Genomic DNA, 23,125 nt, shown 5'->3' with positions numbered 1-23,125 from the left:
AGTAATATTTGATTACCGAATTTTAATGGATTTTCGTTCTTATCAACATTTGATTGTCGAAAATGAATGTCCGCAAGACTATTTGTTCTACCAAACGAATTACACTTTCAGCACATTTGTCAATTCCTATTCAAATAGTATGAAAGGATTATACTATCCCAGCATACTAGTTTCACATCCTTTTTAAAATAATTATAAACATTTTATTTATTTTAGGTATTGTATTTTGTATACAATGTAGTAGACAGTAGGAATTTAAATGGTAGCTATTTTCATTTGTTATCCTTTAAACATTGCTCTAGAAAATCAAAAGAAATACAAACTGTAAAGTTAAAGGAACAATGTACTGTAAAATAGGCTTCCCCTTAATGTTTTTACGACTTGTTATACAACTCGAGCATTAACACCGTCAGAAGTAAAGATTATGCGTGTGTGGGTTAGCACTCGTATTACAAGTTGAAAATAAAACTTTTGCGCACAAGCAAAACACGATGCAGCTAACTTCAGGACTTCGGATATCATAACCACGCTCGCTTATTCTCTCCATAGACTTTAATTGAGAGCTAACACTTATTGCTCGCATGCTAACCCGACAGGAGTTATTAATATTTCACATTCCAGTGTTCTTCATATACAGGAAAATGTTATTTTAAATTTAAAAAGATGTTTCCGTCATAAGATGATTAGATTCCATAGGTGTCCATAACATGTGGGATATTCATCCTGCCACTAGGAGGAGGTCAAGATTGCTCAAGAATCCCTCCCACCTCCATTCACCACTCAGTTTGTTCTTGGCCTCCGAGGAAATAGGTTGAGAGAGGTGCTGTGCAAGCAAGATTTTATTATTTTCTATCTAATCATTTATTAGGAGCTTAGACCTGACTTGAGACGCAGTACCCCTCTTCCATCTTCAGTCAAGGAAGACTTTAGGATAGTTGTCCAAGATTCTGAGTGAAGCCAGGGGTAAAGGAATACCTCAGTTATGGCATGTCATGGGTAAATCTCTCAGGCGTTTCAGGGACCCTGTCTCTTAGCCTCCACCGGAGGGGTTACAGGTATATCAGACAGTATCCTCTGCAGTATATTTACTTGCACTCGGTGGGCTCTCTACTGGATCAGCATTCTGTGAGGGAGAAAGGCCTCAGCAGGCTGGTAAGATACAGTGGAGGGGTGCTGCAATCCAGGTAAGTGACTCAGCCCAGGAACTAACCCTAGTACTCTCCTTTTATAGGTACTACACAGTTAGGGGTTCTCATCCTTTATACATGGCGGTTTACCTATGTGTTTAACAACAAAATTTATGTAATTCAGAGTTAAAATCCCTCTTTTTTCATTGCCCTTAGCAGTCCTCAGAATGTTTTAGTCCTTGGTACACTATTTTTTCTCACAGAACAAAAGAAGCTACACTGTCTCTTTAAACCCCCCCCCCCCCCCCGCCAATTTCCTTATGCAGTTAGCAGTTCAGCTCATGATGGATGTGGTTAGGTATGGGGACACAAGGGGGATCAAAAATGGGGACATTCAATAAAATATGTTTATAGTGGTTTTTCTCACATGCCTTAGCCTGCACATCGTTCTGGACTTAGTCTCTGCCCCCCCCCCCCTTTTGCACCCCTTCTCTCTCACTGGATCTCCAAGTGGCTGAAAATTTACTCTGCTTTAACCCAGCTTTAACCCTTCATATGCCCTGGAGGTAGGTGAGTACCCTCATAGGAGCTGCTGAGGGGGTGGGTTAAAAAAAACGTTTTTTCTGCTGAAATTTATTTTACTTTTTTCTCTGTCTTCTGGGGTTCTGAGGTGTTTATTATAGGCTGTTTATTGTATTTTGTGCAAATACACTGATAATATAAAGGTTTTTAATATATTTTTATTTCCAATTACCTGCAGTTTTGCTTAATATTTTGCAGTCTGTACCCACACTTGATTTGACTGACCCATTAGAAGGGACCCCTAGGGATCATACTGTAGCCTAAGGACTTTCTGCAGTTCATTTTCCCTGTTTATTATGCAAAAATGTTCCAGTGGACCAAATTAACCAGTTATGTACTAATTGTGTCCCACATCTCCAATTCGTAACCCATAATCCTGTCAGAATGACACATGGAAGAAAATTAGTGCCCATGTCTGTTTTTGTGGCCCAGCATGATTCCACTGACTTTCCTCAAGAGTTTAATGCAGGGTCCTATTCTCCAGGCACAGTTACCTCCAACCTTGCAAAGCTTTGACTCGGCTGAGTCTCTGTATGATGGTTCTGAGGGTGAAGTCTCTTCTGAAGACCTTGATCCTATTCCTGAGCCTGAGACTGATTCCACCTTTAGATTTAAAGGGGACCATATATCCGCTTCCTACTTCAGGAAGTTTTGAATACCTTTGAGCTCTCAGAACCGAGTCCAGGGGATTCAGTTGAATGGAAAATCAATGTTCCTAAGAGTTGCTTGTCCTCAGCCACAAGGGTAGTTTTCTGGGAATGATAATAGACTCTGTTCAAATGCGGTTATTTCTAACAGATACTCGCAGAATCAAAGTTCAGACTGTCTCATTCTCTACAGATGGCTCATTCTTCATCTGTAGCACAATGTGTGGAAGTACTGGGTCTTCTGGTGGTTGAATCAGACGCAGTACCTTTTGCTCATTTTCATCTTTATCCTCTCTAATTGCCATGCTTCAATAGTGGTCAAAGAATTGCTTTAATCTGGAACTGCAGATAGAGCTCCGTTCTTGAGTCAATCTATCTCTCTCATGGTGGAGGGAAAATCCCTATTTGACACTTGGAGCTTCATTTCTTCAGCCTATCTGGACTGTAGTCTCTATGGGTGCAAGTATGATGGGTTGGGCTGTATAGGAGTCCCAGAGGGTGCAGGGAGGATAGTTCACTCAGGAGGCGAGATTACCTATCAACTTTCTAGAATTTTGTGAATCCTTCAGTCTTGGCCCCTTTTCGAAGAGGTATCTCACATTCTGTCTTGGGCAGAGTAAAACCTCTCAATTACATTCCCAGAGGGATTAATTGGGAAGCAGATTGCCTGTTGTAACCATCCAGGAGAATTGTCTCTTCATCAGGACATACTCGATAAATTAGTCCTGAGGTGGGGTCTTCCAGAACTAAATCTAATGACGTCCAAAATTAACCGCAGACTTACGGTTTATTGCCCCAGGTCAAGAGATCCAAGAGCTCACATGATAGATTCTGTAGTCTGTCTTTGGAACTTTCAACTGGCCTATCTATTTCCTCAGTTTGTTCTTCTTCCTGGAGTCCTTGCCAGAATCAAATAGAAATTGGCTTCAGTAATTCTCATAGCTCCAGCGTAGCCCAGCAGAACTAGGTATGCGGACCTAATTCAGATGTCATCTCTTCCTCCATGGTCTTTAGCCCTAAGGAAAGTTCTGCTGTCTCAAGGCCCCTTGTATCATCCAGATCTCAAATCTATGAATTTAATAGCGTGGAAGTTGAAGGACTAGTCCTCAAAGACAAAGGTTCTCAGATTCTGCTATCTCTTCTCTACTTGAAGCCAGAAAGCCTGTCACGCATAGAATTTATCATAACATTTGGAAAACTTACTTTCTATGGTATTCTTCTAGAGGTTTCTCTTGGAAATCTTTTAGAATCCCCAGAATTCTTCAGTCCCTTCAGTATGTACTGGATAAGGGTTTATTGGATACTTCTTTAAAGGGCCAGATATCGGCATTATCTGTTTTGTTTCATAAGAAGCTCGCTAAGTGTCTGATGTTCAAACTTTTGTGCAAGCCTTGTTGAGAATTCGCCCTATTATTAGGCCCATTTTCCCCCTTGGAATTTGAATCTGATTATTTCTGTTCTGCAAGGTCCCCCCTTTGAACCTATGCATACTCTGGACCTAAACATTTTGTCATGGAAGGTTCTTTTTCTTCTAGCCATTTCTTCCGCTAGAAAGTTTATGAATGATCAGCTCTGTCTTCTGATCACCCCTTCTTGGTTTTTCATCAGAATAAAGGACCGCTGCTTCATAACTACTGTTTCCAGTGAGCCTGAAGGCTCACACGGAAACAGGGGCATCAAGCTCCATTTGGAGCTTGATAATTCGGCCCCTTAATATTTACATAACGCACCTTAAGATAACTAATCCTTCATATGCCCTAATCCAACACCATTTTAGACCTAAAGCGCAACTCTGCATATTTTACATTCCAAAGTTCTTCACATAGAGGTAAATGTACTTTTATATAAATATATTTTAATGTTAAAGGGACACTGAACCCAATTTTTTTCTTTCATGATTCAGATAGAGCATGCAATTTTAAGCAATTTTCTAATTTACTCCTATTATCACATTTTCTTCATTCTCTTGGTATCTTCATTAGAAAAGCAAGAATGTAAGTTTAGATGCCGGCCCATTTTTGTTGAACAACCTGGGTTGTTCTTGCTGATTGGTGGATTGATTTAACCGACCAATAAACAAGTGCTGAACTAAAAAAATAGCTTAGATGCAAATAAAGATAGCAAGAGAACGAAGAAAAATTGATAATAGGAGTAAATTAGAAAGTTGCTTAAAATTGCTGCTCTATCTGAATCACGAAAGAAAAAAATTGGGTTCAGTGTCCCTTTAATGTAAAATATATGAATAGATATATATGTATAGGTTTATATAGATATATGTATCAATATTTATTTAAAATAAAAATAAAATTGGAGTGTTAAATATTTACAGTAAATACTCAGTAAAACACATTATTAAATATTATTATTTAGACACATATATATATTAAAGCCATTTGCAGTCAAATACATGGCCATATATTTTATACTTTTTGATATAAATATTTTTTTATCAGATAGCGTTTATATGAGTGTAAAAGTTTATTTTAATGTATTTATGTTGTGTTTGGTGCAACTATTATTTTAGCCCTAACTTAACGCAAGGTCTTCAGTTGCACTTACCCGACAAGCGTTAAATTTGATTGCACTTGAAACAAACGCATTTATTTTCAACTTGTAATGTGTGCGCAAATATTTCAATATTGCTCTTGTACTAACGTTAACACGCCACTTGTAATCTAGGCAGGGAGAGCAGACCCCATTAGCTTATCTCTTTATATTTACACAGAATCCATATCTTATCTCTTTAAACACACTTCATACTTAGGTCCTGATGATTAAAGCATTGTTAGGCCCACAAGAAATTGCCTTTTTGTCCTTGCCAGTCTCACAATCTGTTGTTCCAGAGATATTTTAAAGGGCCATAATACCCAAATCTTTAAACACTTGAAAGTGATGCAGTATAGCTGTAAAAAGCTGACTAGAAAATATCTCCTGAACATCTCTGTGTAAAAAAGAAAGATATTTTACCTCAAAAGTTCCTCAGTAGCCTCCTCCCATTGTAAAGGATTTCTAAGCAGCATTTTAGTGTGTCTGTCCTAGGACAGCTTAGGGGATGAGCCTCGTGAACTCTCATATTAGTTCACCAATCAGGTAAAGGAAGCTTACTATGAAATCTCATGAGAGTTAAGTCAAATCTCATGAGATCACAGTAAGAGTTCATGACCTCAGCACTGCTGATGCTGATTGGCTGCTGTTCATTTCTTCATTTTTTTTTATTTTTACCTGCAGCTGGGAGCAGCTGAGTATAACTTTTTACACAGAACTTACTCTGCTGAGCTGAGGAGATTGTGAGGTAAAATATCTTCCTTTTTTACATAGAGATGCTCAGGTGATATTTTCCTGTCAGCTTTTTACAGTTATACTGCATCAGTTTCAAGTGATTTAGCATATGAGTATTATGTCCCTTTAAATAAAGTGGGCTGACCCTCTGTTTTATGACAAGTGGCAATGAGTCTCCCATAGGAAATAATAGGGATTGCATTTTCAGCAAATGTTTGACAGCATCGCCAATTATCTCTGATCTTGGCGTGGGGTCTGTATTTGAATTGTGTTTACACAACATAGACAGTGCTTCACTAAAACAAAAAAATGGTTTCTGTATAGTAACACTTCAAATAATGCCTGTGTAAAATAGGTTTCACTGTACATTCACTAGATTTCTCACAATGAAAATTCTCACCACTGAAAAGCTGTAGAGACTGATATGTCTGAAAAGGTGCTTCCAAGATGGAGGACAGTTTTAAATTCAAAACTCACTGCAATGTTTCCCCATTAAAGTACAAGTTACTTCAATGGAACACCCATAAAACTTCCATAGAGGCCTACAGTGAGGGAAAACATTATTTGATCCCCTGCTGATTTTGAATGTTTGCCCACTGACAAAGAAATGATCAGTCTATCATTTTAATGGTAGGTTTATTTGAACAGTGAGAGACAAAATAACAACAACAAATCCAGAACAAACGCATTTCAAAAAAGTTATAAATTGATTTGCATTTTAATGAGTGAAATAAGTATTTGACCCCTTTGCAAAACATGACTTAGTACTTGGTGGCAAAACCCTTGTTGGCAATCACAGAGGTCAGACGTTTCTTGTAGTTGGCCACCAGGTTTGCACACATCTCAGGAGGTATTTTTGTCTCACTCCTCTTTGCAGATCCTCTCCAAATCATTAAGGTTTCGAGGCTGACGTTTGGCAACTCGAACCTTCAGTTCCCTCCACAGATTAAGGTCTGGAGACTGGCTAGGCCACTCCAGGACCTTAATGTGCTTCTTCTTGAGCCACTCCTTTATTGCCTTGGCCATGTGTTTTGGGTCATTATCATGCTGGGATACCCATCCACAACCCATTTTCAATGCCCTGGCTGAGGGAAGGAGGTTCTCACCCAAGATTTGACGATAAATGGCCCCGTCCATCATCCCTTTGATGCACTGAAGTTGTCCTTTCCCCTTAGCAGAAAAACACCCCCAAAGCATAATGTTTCCACCTCCATGTTTGACGTGGGGATAGTGTTCTTGGGCACAACAAAAGAGTTCCTGTCACCATCTATTGTTAATGTTCCTGGGTAGTCTGAGGCGGTGAGGGCATAAAGGGTTCAGTGTATAAACAAAAGACCTCTAATTATACTCTGGTTAAGGGTGCTTAAATTTCTTACCCTCAGTCCTTTGATGTGTACCAGCAGTATGAGGTGCCGAACTCCGTGGATTTGCTGTACCTACTTACAGGATACCTTGAAAGCGAATCCTCTTGCCGGTCTCACGTTTACCCCTCTGCCGCTTCAGCTTGTCGTGTGTGGAGCTTGCTTGACCTCAGTAGTGAACCGGAAGTACCTTCTAAACTCCTCCGTTCATTGGTCCTCTCCTACACTTGCTCCAGGATTGGATGAATGTTGTCCTCGGTAGCTCCGTAGCGCTGTAAGCTAGTAAACTCCCGGAGCTAAAGATGGGGATGTCTTCTGGTCGTGCTACACTCTGGCGGTCAAATACATGTAGCTTCAAGATGGAAGAAAGGAGCACCAACCAGAAGACAAAACGTAAAATTCTTTGTCTTTATTTTTCACAAGTTAAAATCACATGCCTGTCACACAGGCCATTAACAGTGGTAGTGAAGTCAGCATTAGAAGCGCTAGCTGACGCTTTTCGGCTGTTGCCGCAGTCGTAGCTTGCTGGCTTCTAATCCTGGGTCTCAACTATTTAAAAGAAAAGTGCTGCTTCTGATTGGTCTTTGGATAATTGCTTAATTGTCACCACAATTCCTGTTGACTATATCACAATGTACAAAACTTGCCTGCACTAATCCCTATTCTCATGAATGAAAACATCAAACATAAATCTTTTGTAATCAGAACTATGTAATAACAAATAAAAGTGTATTAGTATGAAAACATAATTAGTCACTTGATTCTATTGCTCCATGCAAAAATAACTGAAATGCTTTTGGTTACAAATATTTTATTTTGTTTATATATTATATTTATTATATTATAAGGGGGAGACTTGCCAATGCCTGGGCATGAATGGGTGCCACCGCACCCTGCATAGTAGCAATAATATCCTAGGCACCATTTTCAATCCACATTTATGTACTGAATACTTATTAGGAGATTAATCTCCACTATATTTAAATAAAAAGTGAGTTATTAAGCCCTAGTCTGATTTATGAGAGAGTCAATTTAGAATTATATTCAAAGATAATGTGTATAATTACAGAGAATAATTATGATTAGGGAAATATTAAATGGAAAAAAGGGGAAATGATTTAAGTGAAATGACCCCTGCAGAGAAACCTATAATGGGTAGGGAGTGTTAAATATATGGTGCCCTATGTATAAGAGGGACTTTTCAGCACTGGGTTTACAAATTGGACAATAGTTGAACATTGGATTTAGTGTTGAACTTAAATATTTTATAAATGTCAATAGGTAACCCATGTAGGGAAACCTATAAAGGACGGAAGGTATTAACTGTATGGTGCCCTATATGTGAGTGGGACTTTTCAGCACTGGGTTCACTAATTAGACAGAAGTTGAACACTAAATGCAGTGTTGTACTTAAATATTTTGTATGTATTTTCTAAATGTCCATAAGTACCATCCCTATTAGGCAGTTGTCAACTGATTTACTGCCAAAAATTTATCAGATCATAATCAGAATTAAGCCCTCCTGGGTATCTGGTTTTCAATTTAAAAATCCAGAAAACCTCTCTCTTACCCAGGAGAGCTTCACGATCACCCCCTCTTTCTGGAGTAGTAATTTTCTCAATACACGTCCAGCTCAGAGAATCTGAGCTTTTATTGTGTCTTTGCGCAAAGTGTTGCACCAATGGGGTGCTAGCTGTTCCTTTTTTAATGGTAAAAAGATGCTCCCTGATTCGGGACCTTATTTCTCTTGTCGTTAAACCTACATACTGTTTTTCACAGATGGTACATGTTATTAGATAAATTACGTATGTAGATCTACAATTTAGGCAAGAGAATTTTTTAAAAACTTGTCCCGTCACATTGGATCTAAAGAGATCTTCCGTATCCACTTTTGCGCATGCCACACACGATCTGTTATGGCAACGAAACATGCCATGTACAGTTAACCAGGATGATTCTATCCTTTCTGTTTTTGGAAGTTTAGTTGGTGCAACTATATTGCCGATAGTTTTTCCTTTCTTATATGCAAATTTGCAATTTGCAGCTGTAAATTTAGCTAGTGCATCATCAGCCCTTAAGAGTGGGATATGTTTCCTTATGATTTTACAACTTTCATTATATTGCTCAGAATAATCTGTAATGAATATAATGTTTTCCTGACCCTCCATTTGTGTTTCGGGTCGCAACTCTTTTTTGGGCACCAGCAAATCTGTTCTTTCCAAACCTTCCACAATATTAAAGGCTTCCTTGATAGTTCTGTTACTGTGATCCACTGTGACGGGACAAGTTTTTAAAAAATTCTCTTGCCTAAATTGTAGATCTACATACGTAATTTATCTAATAACATGTACCATCTGTGAAAAACAGTATGTAGGTTTAACGACAAGAGAAATAAGGTCCCGAATCAGGGAGCATCTTTTTACCATTAAAAAAGGAACAGCTAGCACCCCATTGGTGCAACACTTTGCGCAAAGACACAATAAAAGCTCAGATTCTCTGAGCTGGACGTGTATTGAGAAAATTACTACTCCAGAAAGAGGGGGTGATCGTGAAGCTCTCCTGGGTAAGAGAGAGGTTTTCTGGATTTTTAAATTGAAAACCAGATACCCAGGAGGGCTTAATTCTGATTATGATCTGATAAATTTTTGGCAGTAAATCAGTTGACAACTGCCTAATAGGGATGGTACTTATGGACATTTAGAAAATACATACAAAATATTTAAGTACAACACTGCATTTAGTGTTCAACTTCTGTCTAATTAGTGAACCCAGTGCTGAAAAGTCCCACTCACATATAGGGCACCATACAGTTAATACCTTCCGTCCTTTATAGGTTTCCCTACATGGGTTACCTATTGACATTTATAAAATATTTAAGTTCAACACTAAATCCAATGTTCAACTATTGTCCAATTTGTAAACCCAGTGCTGAAAAGTCCCACTTATACATAGGGCACCATATATTTAACAATCCCTACCCATTATAGGTTTCTCTGCAGGGGTCATTTCCCTTAAATCATTTCCCCTTTTTTCCATTTAATATTTCCCTAATCATAATTATTCTCTGTAATTATACACATTATCTTTGAATATAATTCTAAATTGACTCTCTCATAAATCAGACTAGGGCTTAATAACTCACTTTTTATTTAAATATAGTGGAGATTAATCTCCTAATAAGTATTCAGTACATAAATGTGGATTGAAAATGGTGCCTAGGATATTATTGCTACTATGCAGGGTGCGGTGGCACCCATTCATGCCCAGGCATTGGCAAGTCTCCCCCTTATAATATAATAAATATAATATATAAACAAAATAAAATATTTGTAACCAAAAGCATTTCAGTTATTTTTGCATGGAGCAATAGAATCAAGTGACTAATTATGTTTTCATACTAATACACTTTTATTTGTTATTACATAGTTCTGATTACAAAAGATTTATGTTTGATGTTTTCATTCATGCGAATAGGGATTAGTGCAGGCAAGTTTTGTACATTGTGATATAGTCAACAGGAATTGTGGTGACAATTAAGCAATTATCCAAAGACCAATCAGAAGCAGCACTTTTCTTTTAAATAGTTGAGACCCAGGATTAGAAACCAGCAAGCTACGACTACGGCAACAGCCGAAACGCATCAGATAGCGCTTCTAATGCTGACTTCACTACCACTGTTAATGGCCTGTGTGACAGGCATGTGATTTTAACTTGTGAAAAATAAAGACAAATAATTTTACGTTTTGTCTCCTGGTTGGTGCTCCTTTCTTCCATCTTGAAGCTACATAGTGTTCTTGGGGTCATAGGCAGCATTTCTCCTCCTCTTACAAACACAGCGAGTTGAGTTGATGCCAAAGTGCTCAATTTTGGTCTCATCTGACCACAACACTTTCACCCAGTTCTCCTCTGAATCATTCAGATGTTCATTGGCAAGCTTCAGACAGGCCTGTACATGTGCTTTCTTGAGCAAGAGGATCTTGCAAGCGCTGCAGGATTTCAGTCCTTCACGGCGTAGTGTGTTACCAATTGTTTTCTTGGTGACTATGGTCCCAGCTGCCTTGAGATCATTGACAAGATCCTCCCGTGTAGCTCTGCGCTGATTCCTCACCATTCTCATGATCATTGAAACTCCACGGGGTGAGATCTTGCATGGAGCCCCAGACCGAGGGAGATTGATAGTTATTTTGTGTTTCTTACATTTGTGAATAATCGCACCAGCTGTTGTCACCTTCTCACCAAACTGCTTGGCGATGTTCTTGTAGCCCATTCCAGCCTTGTGTAGGTCTACAATCTTGTCCCTGACATCCTTGGACAGCTCTTTGGTCTTGGCCATGGTGGAGAGTTTGGAATCTGATTGATTGATTGTTTCTGTGGACAGGTGTCTTTTATACAGGTAGCAAGCTGAGATTATTAGCACTCCCTTTAATAGAGTGCTCCTAATCTCAGGTTGTTACCTGTATAAAAGACACCTGGGAGCCAGAAATCTTGCTGATTGATAGGGGATCAAATACTTATTTCCCTCATTAAAATGCAAATCAATTTATGACTTTTTTGAAATGTGTTTTTTTGTTGTTGTTGTAATTCTGTCTCTCACTGTTCAAATAAGCAAACCATTAAAATTATAGACTGATTGTTTCTTTGTTAGTGGGCAAACGTACAAAATCAGCAAGGGATCAAATAATTTTTTCCCTCACTGTATCTGGCCTCCAGGTAGGGTTGCAAGGTGTCCGGTATTAGACCGGACTGTCCGTTATTTCAGGTTACTGCCCGGTAATTTTATTTAAAAAAAAAAACGGACATAGCCTTAGTCTGCATTTGAATTTATTTTGACATTTTTTTACTATGGATGACGTCCATGGCCGGGCCAACCTACCTACCCAGCAGTAAGTTAGTAACCCATTAGCCCAGCCCTGGCAGCCTGTGTCCATGGCACCCCTTCTAGCCCTATGCTAACGCTACTCGTCTCTACAACATATGATGATGTGTTCTACTTCTGCAGTGCCCCTCTGCCTGCGCTGTGCATGCTGACTGTGAAACTGTCAGATGTCACATGATCACGCGCGTGACTTCACGACTACAAGAAGACCCGCGGGCTACGCTGAGTGTATGCTGTCAGCTGCTGAGCCTGTGCTGTGTGACTGTTACAATTCACTCAGTCAGAGCCGGTGTTCAACATAACAAGGTAGGAAAATATTTACAGAACACCGGCAGCAAGATAGGATCTACTGTCAGACTGGGGATCCTTAAATCTTTTAAAGTGCCAGTTAATATGTTCCTTTATTATGTTAACTTAATATATACAGTATATACATATATATATATATATATATATATATACTGTGTGTGTGTGTATATATATATATATATATATATATATATATATACTGTGTGAGTGTGTATGTGTATATATATATATATATATATATACACACACACTGGGTGTGTGTATATATGTGTACGTATGTATATATGTATATATACATACTCAGTATATATATATATATATATATATACACATACACACACTCAGTATATATATATATATATATATATATATATATATATATATATATATATATACACATACACACACTCAGTATATATATATATATATATTTAGAAGAAAAAGCTGCAGCACTTCAATTTTGTTTTTAGTGATTTATTTTCAAGCAGAAAAACATAGGTGACATTTCGGGCTCTGCCCTTTCTCAAGCCAAGTGATCAAATACATAATTGATGCCTACAATTTAAAGGCAGTGAGCAAACCAAAGTACAAGTGAAAACATTTAAGTGATTAACATTTAGTATTGTTCTAAGTATAAACTCTATGTTCATTGGTTACATTTATCAAGTAATTACTATATATTGTAAAGTGATGCAATACTTTTTGTCTCCAAATCATGACTAAGTAATTAGTGGAAATAATTATGTTTATTTGTTTGTTACGTGAAAATTTAGATATATTTTATTCAAAAAAAGTGAACTCTAATATTGTACTACCCAACAAAGAATTTTTAATCATTAAAAGTGTTACCTTTATGATGGCTTATAAAAGGGGAAAATTCTACTGCCATCCCAAAACTAGCAAATTTACGGAAGGACTTCCCTGAGATATGGAAATTTTTAACACAAGTGGAACTTATTAGAAAAATCTGTTGGTAGGAAATTTGTTTATCTATATATCATTTATTAACATTAAAATTGGTAAACATGCACAGATGCTGATCTAACTAGATCGCATCTGTGAATGATGACCACTCCAAATTTGCTTTCTATTCTATTTTTATTGCATTATTTGAGTTGATTAATTTAATCATAATATCCCATGTTAATTATTTAGATTTCTTGATTGTGTTTCTGAGTCCTAGGAGAATCTTGATCTGTGTAAAAGAGAAGATACAGAATTAATAAGTGAATTTTTTTTTTAATTCACAAAAATAAAAAAGATTATAGTCCCTGTTTAGTCCCTTTGGATGCATACTGTCTAATTTATTGATCCATATTACTTCTCTTTGTTTTAATTTGTTAATTCTATCCTGACCTCTTCTCTGTTTAGGTATATGCTCCAATACTTGGAATCTTAATTGGCTAACATCATGGTTATATTCTTTAAAATGTGCTGAGACTGGAAGATCCATAAAACCCTTTCTTATTGTGTATTTATGTTGTGTAAGTCTGTCTTTTATTTTTGACTAGTTTCCCCTATATAAATTAATCCATAGGGGCATTTTAGTAAATAGATAACATATTCGGTCTGACAAGTAAATAGACTGTCAATTTTATGTCTTTTTCACGTTTGTGGATGTACCACTGAGTCTCCTCTTATCACTCGGTTACAGTAAGAACAGCTATAGCACGGGAAGGTTCCTTTTTACTAGATGTTACTGTAATATGTTTTTTTCCCCCTATGTCAGTTTTAACTAAGCTGTCATATAGACTTCTTGGTCTTTTATAGGAAAGTACTGGCATGTTTTGGAACTCACTAATTTTAGTGTAGATATTTTTGAGAGTGTGCCAATGTTTTTTGATGATGCCTGAGATTTGTTTACTGTTACCGTTGTATGTACTAATAAAGGGAATCCTTTTTGGTTGTACATTTTTACTCTTCTTAAGTAACAATTCTTTCCTATCGATTTGATTAACCTTATTTAATTCAGTAACTAAAATTTGTTTGGGGTAAACTCTTTGGGTAAATGTGTTACTCATATCCTCCATAATTTTTTTTACAAAAGTTTGTATCACTTACAATTCGTTTAACCCTTATATATTGAGATTTTGGTAAGGATTTCACTGTATTTTCTGGATGGTAACTATTATAGGATAATAGAGTGTTCTTATCAGTTTCTTTGACAAAAATGTCTGTTTTGAACATTCCATCCTCTATGTAAACCATGACATCCAGGAAGTTAATAGATTTAACATTGCTTTGCATGGTAAATTCAATATTCTCAGTGTTCATATTCAATTGTGAAAATAATTAACATAAAGTTTTGTTGTCACCCATAGTGGTGCCCCTCTTTTTTCTGTAATAGACATCACTGAATAAGAAGTAATTGTTATTCAATACCATAGTTAGTAATTCAGTTATGAAGTTAATTTGTTGTTCTGACTATATATTTGCATCTTGTAAAGATTTCTTAGAGGATTCTATACCTCCCAGGTGTGGAATACATGTATAGAAATTTTTCACATCTAATGTGACTAGGATAGGGTGAGTCTCTGTTTTCCACTCCACTGTTCCCAATTTGTTTAAAAAGTCAGTGGAATCTTCTATATATGATTGTATATTACATACTATAGGTTTAAATACTCTGTCCAGAAAAGTGGCGACATTAGAGAAGACAGAATCAATACTAGCGACAATTGGGCGCCCTGGAGGGTTTTCTATACATTTATTAATTTTTGGAAGCGTGTAAATTATAGGGGTAATGCACTCCTTTCTGATTAAATATTTCTTAAGTTTAATATCTATGAAGTTATTTTCAAAGGCTCTGTGGTCAATTGTATTTAGTTCTGCCTGTATACTTTTAAGAGGATTATTGTCTAATTTCTCATACACCTCTTTATCCATAAGTTGTTTGTTAATCGCATCTATATACTTATATACTCATCTATATACCATAATGACAATTGCCCCTCCCTTGTCAGCTGGTTTTATAATTATATTTGGATTATTTACAATTTCTGATATGGACTTCTTTTATTCAGCTGTTAAGTTATATTTAATAGGAGATACCTTATGTGTTTTAATACTGTGTTTTAGCTGTTCTATGTCGTTACTAACAAGGAAGATGTAGGTTTCAACTGGGTGGTAACATGTGGGTGGAATAAATTCAGACTTATTAACTATATCAAAGTTATACAATTTTAAACAATTACCATTCATTACATTACCCGTGTTGACACTCCTTGAGGCTTTGGAGAAATGAACTTTTAAGTGTAAGCTTCTAAAGAACCTATATAATTCAATGTCCAAGTCCAAATTGTTTAGTGTATTACTGGGACAAGTCCATTTGATTCTGTGTTAAAGTAGTGTGTGATATATTAATCACTAAGTTCTTTACCGTTTCATGCAACAACCTCTCGATGGTCAACTTGTGACTTTGTTGGTGTTTGCGGCCGCCCCTCCATCTCATCTGGCTCCCTGTGGGGAAAAAGATGACTGGGAGTGAGGTGTTGTTCCTGTCGAATTGCCTCTTGATATATCACTTGCTTCAGATCGCACAGAGTGATTTCTCTCCCGCAACGATTCTGACGTCACCTCTGTAACCTCGCACCTTGCGGGATTCCCATATATACACATGACCATTCAGATAGTCATTAGCATCACGGGAAAACTTGTTATGTTTGCGGTCCTCATTGGTTTTTACGAAATTCTTCTGTAATGGCATCGACCTATGCTTTCAAGGCAGTAAACTCTGTAAGGGACAGTTTTTCTTTTAAACCAACTTCTAATGCTTGGATTTTCTTTTGGTTAGTTTGTATTTCTTTCTGGATATGTTTTATGCTCAGTATCATCAAATCAAATTAGCATTTGTTGAGAATTTTTTCAAATGTGGAGCAATATTCTTTGTCTTCCATAAAGAGTGTAGGTCTTAATGACACTCTAAGCCCTCTGGGAATTCTCTGAAGTCTGTAATATTCCGCAAGGGTAGAGGAATGAAGTTCCCAGTTTACTTCTTTTTTCTTTTCTCTCTCCCATTGTTTAGAGGTTATCTCTGTGTCTGGAACAGTCAGAAAGTCCCTTGGGTCTCTTACCAGAGTAGCGATGGCAGCAGCCTCCACATCAGTAAAGGTAAACACATCCGGTTGTACATCCATTGCTTGATTTGTAGAAAACTTTTTACACTAAATTGTGCAAGGAATAGTGAAACTGTGTCAAAAGTAGAAAAAATCCAGCACTAATTTCCGTATTAATGCGATTATTGGGTGCAAGCTGCCTCTGTCCCACCAAGACAGATTAATATATATTTAGAAGAAAAAGCTGCAGCACTCCAATTTTGTTTTTAGCGATTTATTTTCAAGAAGAAAAACATAGGCAACGTTTTGGGCTCTGCCCTTTCTCAAGCCAAGTTATCAAATACATAATTGATGCCTACAATTTATAGGCAGTGAGCAATTCAAAGTACAAGTGAAAACATTTAAGTGATTAACATTTAAAGAGACAGTATTGTTCTAAGTATAAACTCTATGTTCATTGGTTACATTTATCAAGTGATTATATATATTGTAAAGTGATGCAATACTTTTTGTCTCCAAATCGTGACTAAGTAATTAGTGGAAATAATTATGTTTCTTTGTTATGTTTATTTAGATATATTTTATTCAAAAAAAGTGAACTCTAATATTGTTCTACCCAACAAAGAATTTTTAATCATTAAAAGTGTTACCTTTATGATGGCTTATAAAAGGGGAAAATTCTACTGCCATCTCAAAACTAGCAAATTTACGGAAGGACTTCCCTGAGATATGGAAAATTTTAACACAATTTATATTTTTGTTGCAGACACCTGGCAACCCTACCTCCAAGTCTCACAGCCTGCCTGTTCTAATCATTGTACGGTTTGGTCCTGGCTGATACAGTTCGGTTTTCTGTACCCACATTGAAGTGTTTTCTTCACCTCTTGCAATAAAGTTATGTTCATATGTCGGTATGCCTAAGAGACTCTCTTCTAAAGGTTAAAGGGGTTCCCGCTCCCCATTGTCCATACCAAATCCTGCTATTAACACTACCAATGAACTCCAACATGAGCGTTACAATTTGCTTTACTAACATTTGTGCTTCCAGACTTATGGAACGCCCTGTATATCTGAAATGTTTGTATTTGTGCCAAGGGCCTTATGTATTAGAGAGTCCAATACCCCTGGTTCACCAAGACACCCGTTAATATTACACTAGATTACCCTAAAATGTTACTTTGTTGATTGTATAGCTATAGGCAGTGATGGTTTAAGGTTTAGGTCTTTTTCTCACCTGTGCCATCCGCTGGACAAGCCTCGCACTGAGAGCCCCACGCCTTCCCAACGCTACAGCAGCACAGCTGGCGAGTCAGTATGGTAGATAGTGGGTGTTGGCACTGCCCGTCCGCTCCAACCAGCCTGTAGCAGAGGCCTTTAACCTCAGGTTTCTCCGCTGGCATGAACAGAAATAAGAGAAGGGAAGTTTTGTCACACAGTAACTGGAGCATTTTCCGTTTTTAACTGTCATACATTTAGGGACCTTCCTCTGTTGCACAAAAAGAGACCCGGTTCTAAACAAATTGCTGGCCTAGAGTGGTTTTCCAGTCCGACACTTGCAGGGACAGCACTCATGGAATTCTATAACAAAAGAGCTGTCCCTGTGAATGTTGAACTGGAAAACCACTCTAGGCCAGCAAATATTTAATGTCTCCCATAGAAATAATGAGAGTTCTCTGCTATGTAGAAGTTTGCAATGGAGGACAAAATACAAAGGGAGACTTTATAATTGCGCCTAATACAAATGATGCTGTTTTCAGTGCATCACTGTTATATGCGTATGCATAGTCTTTCCTTTCAGAGGAATTAGTGTTTTCATTTGCAGGAAAAAACTGTGAAGTCTGTAGGGCAGAAATGTTTAGATAATACACGCCCATGAAATGCCCATGAAATGCCCATTTAACATAAAACAACAATTACGCTTTGTATTTTGTACTTATAGGTACGAATTCTTTTTTTTTTTTTGCACATCCACTTAAATTAGTGCATATTTAATATGATTTATTGCTGTGTAATTTGCATACAAATTTTGCGTTTTTAATGAAATATGATTTTTGGTGAACAATTTTTCCCTGTGTATTTTTGTGTGAATGGTTCAATTATTTGCTTGGGTGATTTTTAAATTAGGATTTTAATTGAGCAATTTAGTGATATCTGTGTCTCCTTCCCATACAAACATTAGGCAGACACTCTGTTTTCAGGGTAAAAAGTGGCTTTGGTTCATTCCACCACTGGTGAATATTCTTATAGAATCTCACAAGCCCAGAGAGCTTTACAGAATCGTCCCTAAGTGGCTTGAACTCAAGGAACTCTCCAGTGAAGCAAGTCTCTCCATCTCTCCTCTCATTCTAGGAAGCTAATTCACTTAAAGGAACATGCAATCCAAAATTGTTTCATGATTCAGATAGAGCACACAATTTGAAACAACTTTTCAATGTATTTCCATTATCATATTGTCTTGGTATCTTTTGTAGAAAAGCATATCAGGGTAGTCTCAGGAGCTGGGAACTAGCTGCTGATTGGTGGCTGCACATATATGCCTCTTGTCATTGGCTCACCTGATGTGCTCAGGTAGCTCCCAGTAGTGTATTGCTGCTTCTTCAACAAAGGATACCAAGAGAATGAAGCAAATGTCATAATAGAAGTAAATTGGAAAGTTGATTAAAATGGATCTGAATCATGAAAGAAAAAATTGGGGTTTCATGTCCCTTTAAATTTGAGTCTACTTTCCAAATCTTTGCCAAGCAGTTCCTTAGACTAAGAGAAGCATTGGATAGAAATCTCACCGTGAACTTGATGATTAAATCTCTCCGGTCTGGATATGTCTTGTTAATACAGCAAGGTTCATTAAAGTATTGTAGAAAAGCACAGTATAGCCATGAATTCTCTCAATCCCAAGCAAACACATGCACACCCACTCATGCACACCCACGCACTCATGCACACCCAATCACTTATGCACACCCACACACTCATGCACACCCACACACTCATGCACAGCCATGCACACCCACTCACTCATGCACACCCACACACTCATGCACACCCACACACTCATGCACACCCATGCACACCCACTCACTCATGCACACCCACACACTCATGCACACCCAATCACTTATGCACACACTCATGCACACCCACTCACTCATGCACACCCACACACTTATGCACACACTCATGCACACCCACACACTCATGCACACCAACACACTTATACACACACTCATGCACACCCACTCATGCACACCCACGCACTCATGCACACCCACACGCTAATGCACACCCACTCACTCATGCACACACTCATGCACACCCACGCACTCATGCACACCCACACACTAATGCACACCCACTCACTCATGCACACCCACACACTCATGCACACCCACTCACTCATGCACACCCACACACTCATGCACACCCACACACTCATGCACACCCACACACTCATGCACACCCACGCACTTATGCACACCCACACACTTATGCACACCCACACACTTATGCACACCCACACACTCATGCACACCCATGCACTCATGCACACCCACACACTCATGCACACCCACACACTCATGCACACACTCATGCACACCCACGCACTCATGCACACCCACACACTCATGCACACCCAATCACTTATACACACACTCATGCACACCCACACACTCATGCACACCCGCACACCCACGCACTCATGCACACCCACACACTCATGCACACCCACTCACTCATGCACACCCACTCACTCATGCACACCCACGCACTTATGCACACACTCATGCACACCCATGCACACCCATGCACTCATGCACACCCACAATCACACACACGCTCTCATGCACACACACTTATGCATACACATAATCACACACACACATGCACACCCACAAACACACACACACAGCCATGCACACCAGCAATCACACAACCCACAATCACACATAAGCACTCAAGCACACCCACAATCACACACACACAATCACACACAAACTCATACACACCCACAATCACACACACCTACTCATGCACACCCACAATCACACACACCTACTCATGCACACCCACAATCACACACCTACTCATGCACACCCACAATCACCCACAATCACACACACCTACTCATGCACACCCACAATCACACACACACACTTATGCATTCACATAATCACACACACATGCACACCCACAATCACACACACACACTTATGCATGCACATAATCGCACACACACATGCACACCCACAAACACACACACACAGCCATGCACACCAGCAATCACAAAACCCACAATCACACATAAGCACTCACGCACACCCACAATCACACACAAACTCATGCACACCCACAATCACACACACCTACTCATGCACACCCACAATCACACACACCTACTCATGCACACCCACAATCACCCACAATCACACACACCTACTCATGCACACCCACAATCACACACACACTTATGCATGCACATAATCACACACACATGCACACCCACAATCACACACACACACTTATGCATGCACATAATCACACACACACATGCACACCCACAAACACACACTCATGCACACCCGCAATCACACACACACACTCATGCACACCCACAATTACACCCATGCACTCATGCACACCCACAATCACACAAAAGCACTTATGCAAAACCCACAATCACACACACGCACTCATGCACACCAGCAATCACACACACACACTAATGCACACTCACAATTACACACACACACTCCTGCACACCCACATTCACACAAAAGCACTTATGCAAACCCACAATCACACACACGCATTCATGCACACCCACAATCACACACATGCACACCTACAAACACAAACATGTACTCATGCACACCCGTAATCACACACATGCACACCTACAAACACACACATGTACTCATGCAAACCCACAATCACACCCACACACTCATGCACACCCAAAACCACACTCATGCACACCCACAATCACACATAAGCATTCATGCACACCCAAAACCACACTTATACACTCATGTGCACGCACAATCACACATAAGCACTCATGCACACCCACAATAACACCTATGCACTCATGCACAACCAAAACCACACTTACACACTCATGTACACCCACAATCACACATAAGCACTCATGCACACCCACAATTACACACACACTCACTCATGCACACCCACAATCACACATAAGCACTCATGCACACCCACAATTACACACACACTCACTCATGCACACCCACAATCACACATAAGCACTCATGCACAACCACACCCACGCACTCATGCACACTAATAATCATACTCATGCACACATACACAGCTATGCAGTCATGCACACCCACAACCACACATGTAATCATGCAAACCCACGACCACACACGCACTCATGCACACCCACAATCACACATAAGCACTCATGCTCAATCACACACACGCACTCATGCACACTAATAATCATACTCATGCACACATACACAGCTATGCACTCATGCACACCCACAATCACACATAAGCACTCATGCACAATCACACATAAGCACTCATGCACAATCACACACACGCAAGTGGCCTTTGTGTTTGTGCACTTCCTTAGCCCGTTTATATTGCACACAGATGAAAATGGTTCTGTATAGTCTCACTCACGTGCACAGTGCATCCGTGATGATATGAAGATGTAGCCATGTTTGCAAGAGCATCGGAAACTGCCCTGAGTGTTTAAACACTCGCCATTTTGACACACTCCCTGCATACTGCACTCATTTATATCTGCAAAGGGAAAAAGGAAGACAGGAGCATGATTATGTGATTTTCTAATGACCAGTTTGTTTAGCATTGAATGAAATGTTGGTACAGTATGTAAAACAGAATGAGGAAATATGTAAACTAGGTGTGCGAAAAAGCCAATAACATTTTACATCAGCCCACTGGCTTAACGTTTGTGTGTGTTCCTGCCATTAACATATATATAGGGCCAAAGTACAAGTGTCGTGCTATTGTTAGCGATAAGCAATATCCCGACCACGTGTATGGGTTTAAAAAAATGTGCGCCAAACACTACAGAAATACATTAAAAAAGTATTACACTGATATATAAACTAATATAAATAATAAGAAAAAAATAATATAAGGGTTAAAAAGTATATGGTATATTACCAGTATTTGAATGGAAAGGGCTGTAATGAATATACTATATATATGTCTAAATATGTGTGTGTGTTTATATATATATATATATACACTAACACACATACACACTTTGGAGCCCTTTCCACTCAAATACCTTAAAACATGAAAAATAATTTTTATTACATTTTAATATTTTATGCTTCACTGTGTATTCAATGTAAATACCAGAGTCCTTCACATAGTAGAAAATGTTTTTAGTATTTTTAAATATATATATATATTCCACCGTCCTGCAACTGCCAGGGTGCTCTTAAGAGGTATGCAGCAAGAAAACAAAGTGAAGCACTCACTGGACTTTGGATATCAGTGTGAAATATTTAATTAGTGACGTTTCGGGACCTCAAACGCCCCTTCTTCTGACTACCAGAGTGTACAAGTGAACAAACTTATAAAGGTTTGGAGCCCCCTCCCCAATCCGGACACCAATCTCTGTAGACCGTGTGCAAACATTAGGGGGCTAAACCATATAGGTAGCCAAAATATGAATTGAATATATCATAATATTATACAGCAAAACTAGCCATAATTAACATAATGGCATATGTGTCTGTCAAATCATGTGTAGTGATCTATCAAAAAAGTGCCTTTACATACAAAACGTGATCGATCCCACCATACTTCTGCTCCCCCAGCCAGTCTATACCCCGGGATTACACGTAAATGGAACAGTCCACGCTGTAGGTGATAGCAT

General features: G+C 38.6%; 1 protein-coding gene across 1 annotated transcript in view; it reads right to left on the bottom strand.

Moving 5' to 3' along the window:
* Nucleotides 1–23,125, bottom strand: part of LTBP3 (latent transforming growth factor beta binding protein 3) — a 262,324-nt gene that overhangs the window by 170,416 nt on the left and 68,783 nt on the right. Inside the window, exons 6-7 of the mRNA XM_053719982.1 lie at nt 21,892–22,014; nt 17,471–17,629 (exon numbers count right to left, since the gene is read on the bottom strand). Of these exons, the coding sequence (XP_053575957.1) occupies nt 17,471–17,629; nt 21,892–22,014 (282 nt within the window). The remainder of the gene's footprint in view (nt 1–17,470; nt 17,630–21,891; nt 22,015–23,125) is intronic.

The sequence above is a fragment of the Bombina bombina genome, chromosome 7 (genome assembly GCF_027579735.1).
Source record: "Bombina bombina isolate aBomBom1 chromosome 7, aBomBom1.pri, whole genome shotgun sequence".
Lineage (NCBI taxonomy): Eukaryota > Metazoa > Chordata > Amphibia > Anura > Bombinatoridae > Bombina > Bombina bombina.
The sequence above is the reverse complement of the archived record's forward strand: the minus strand, read 5'-3'. Positions and strand labels throughout refer to the sequence as shown.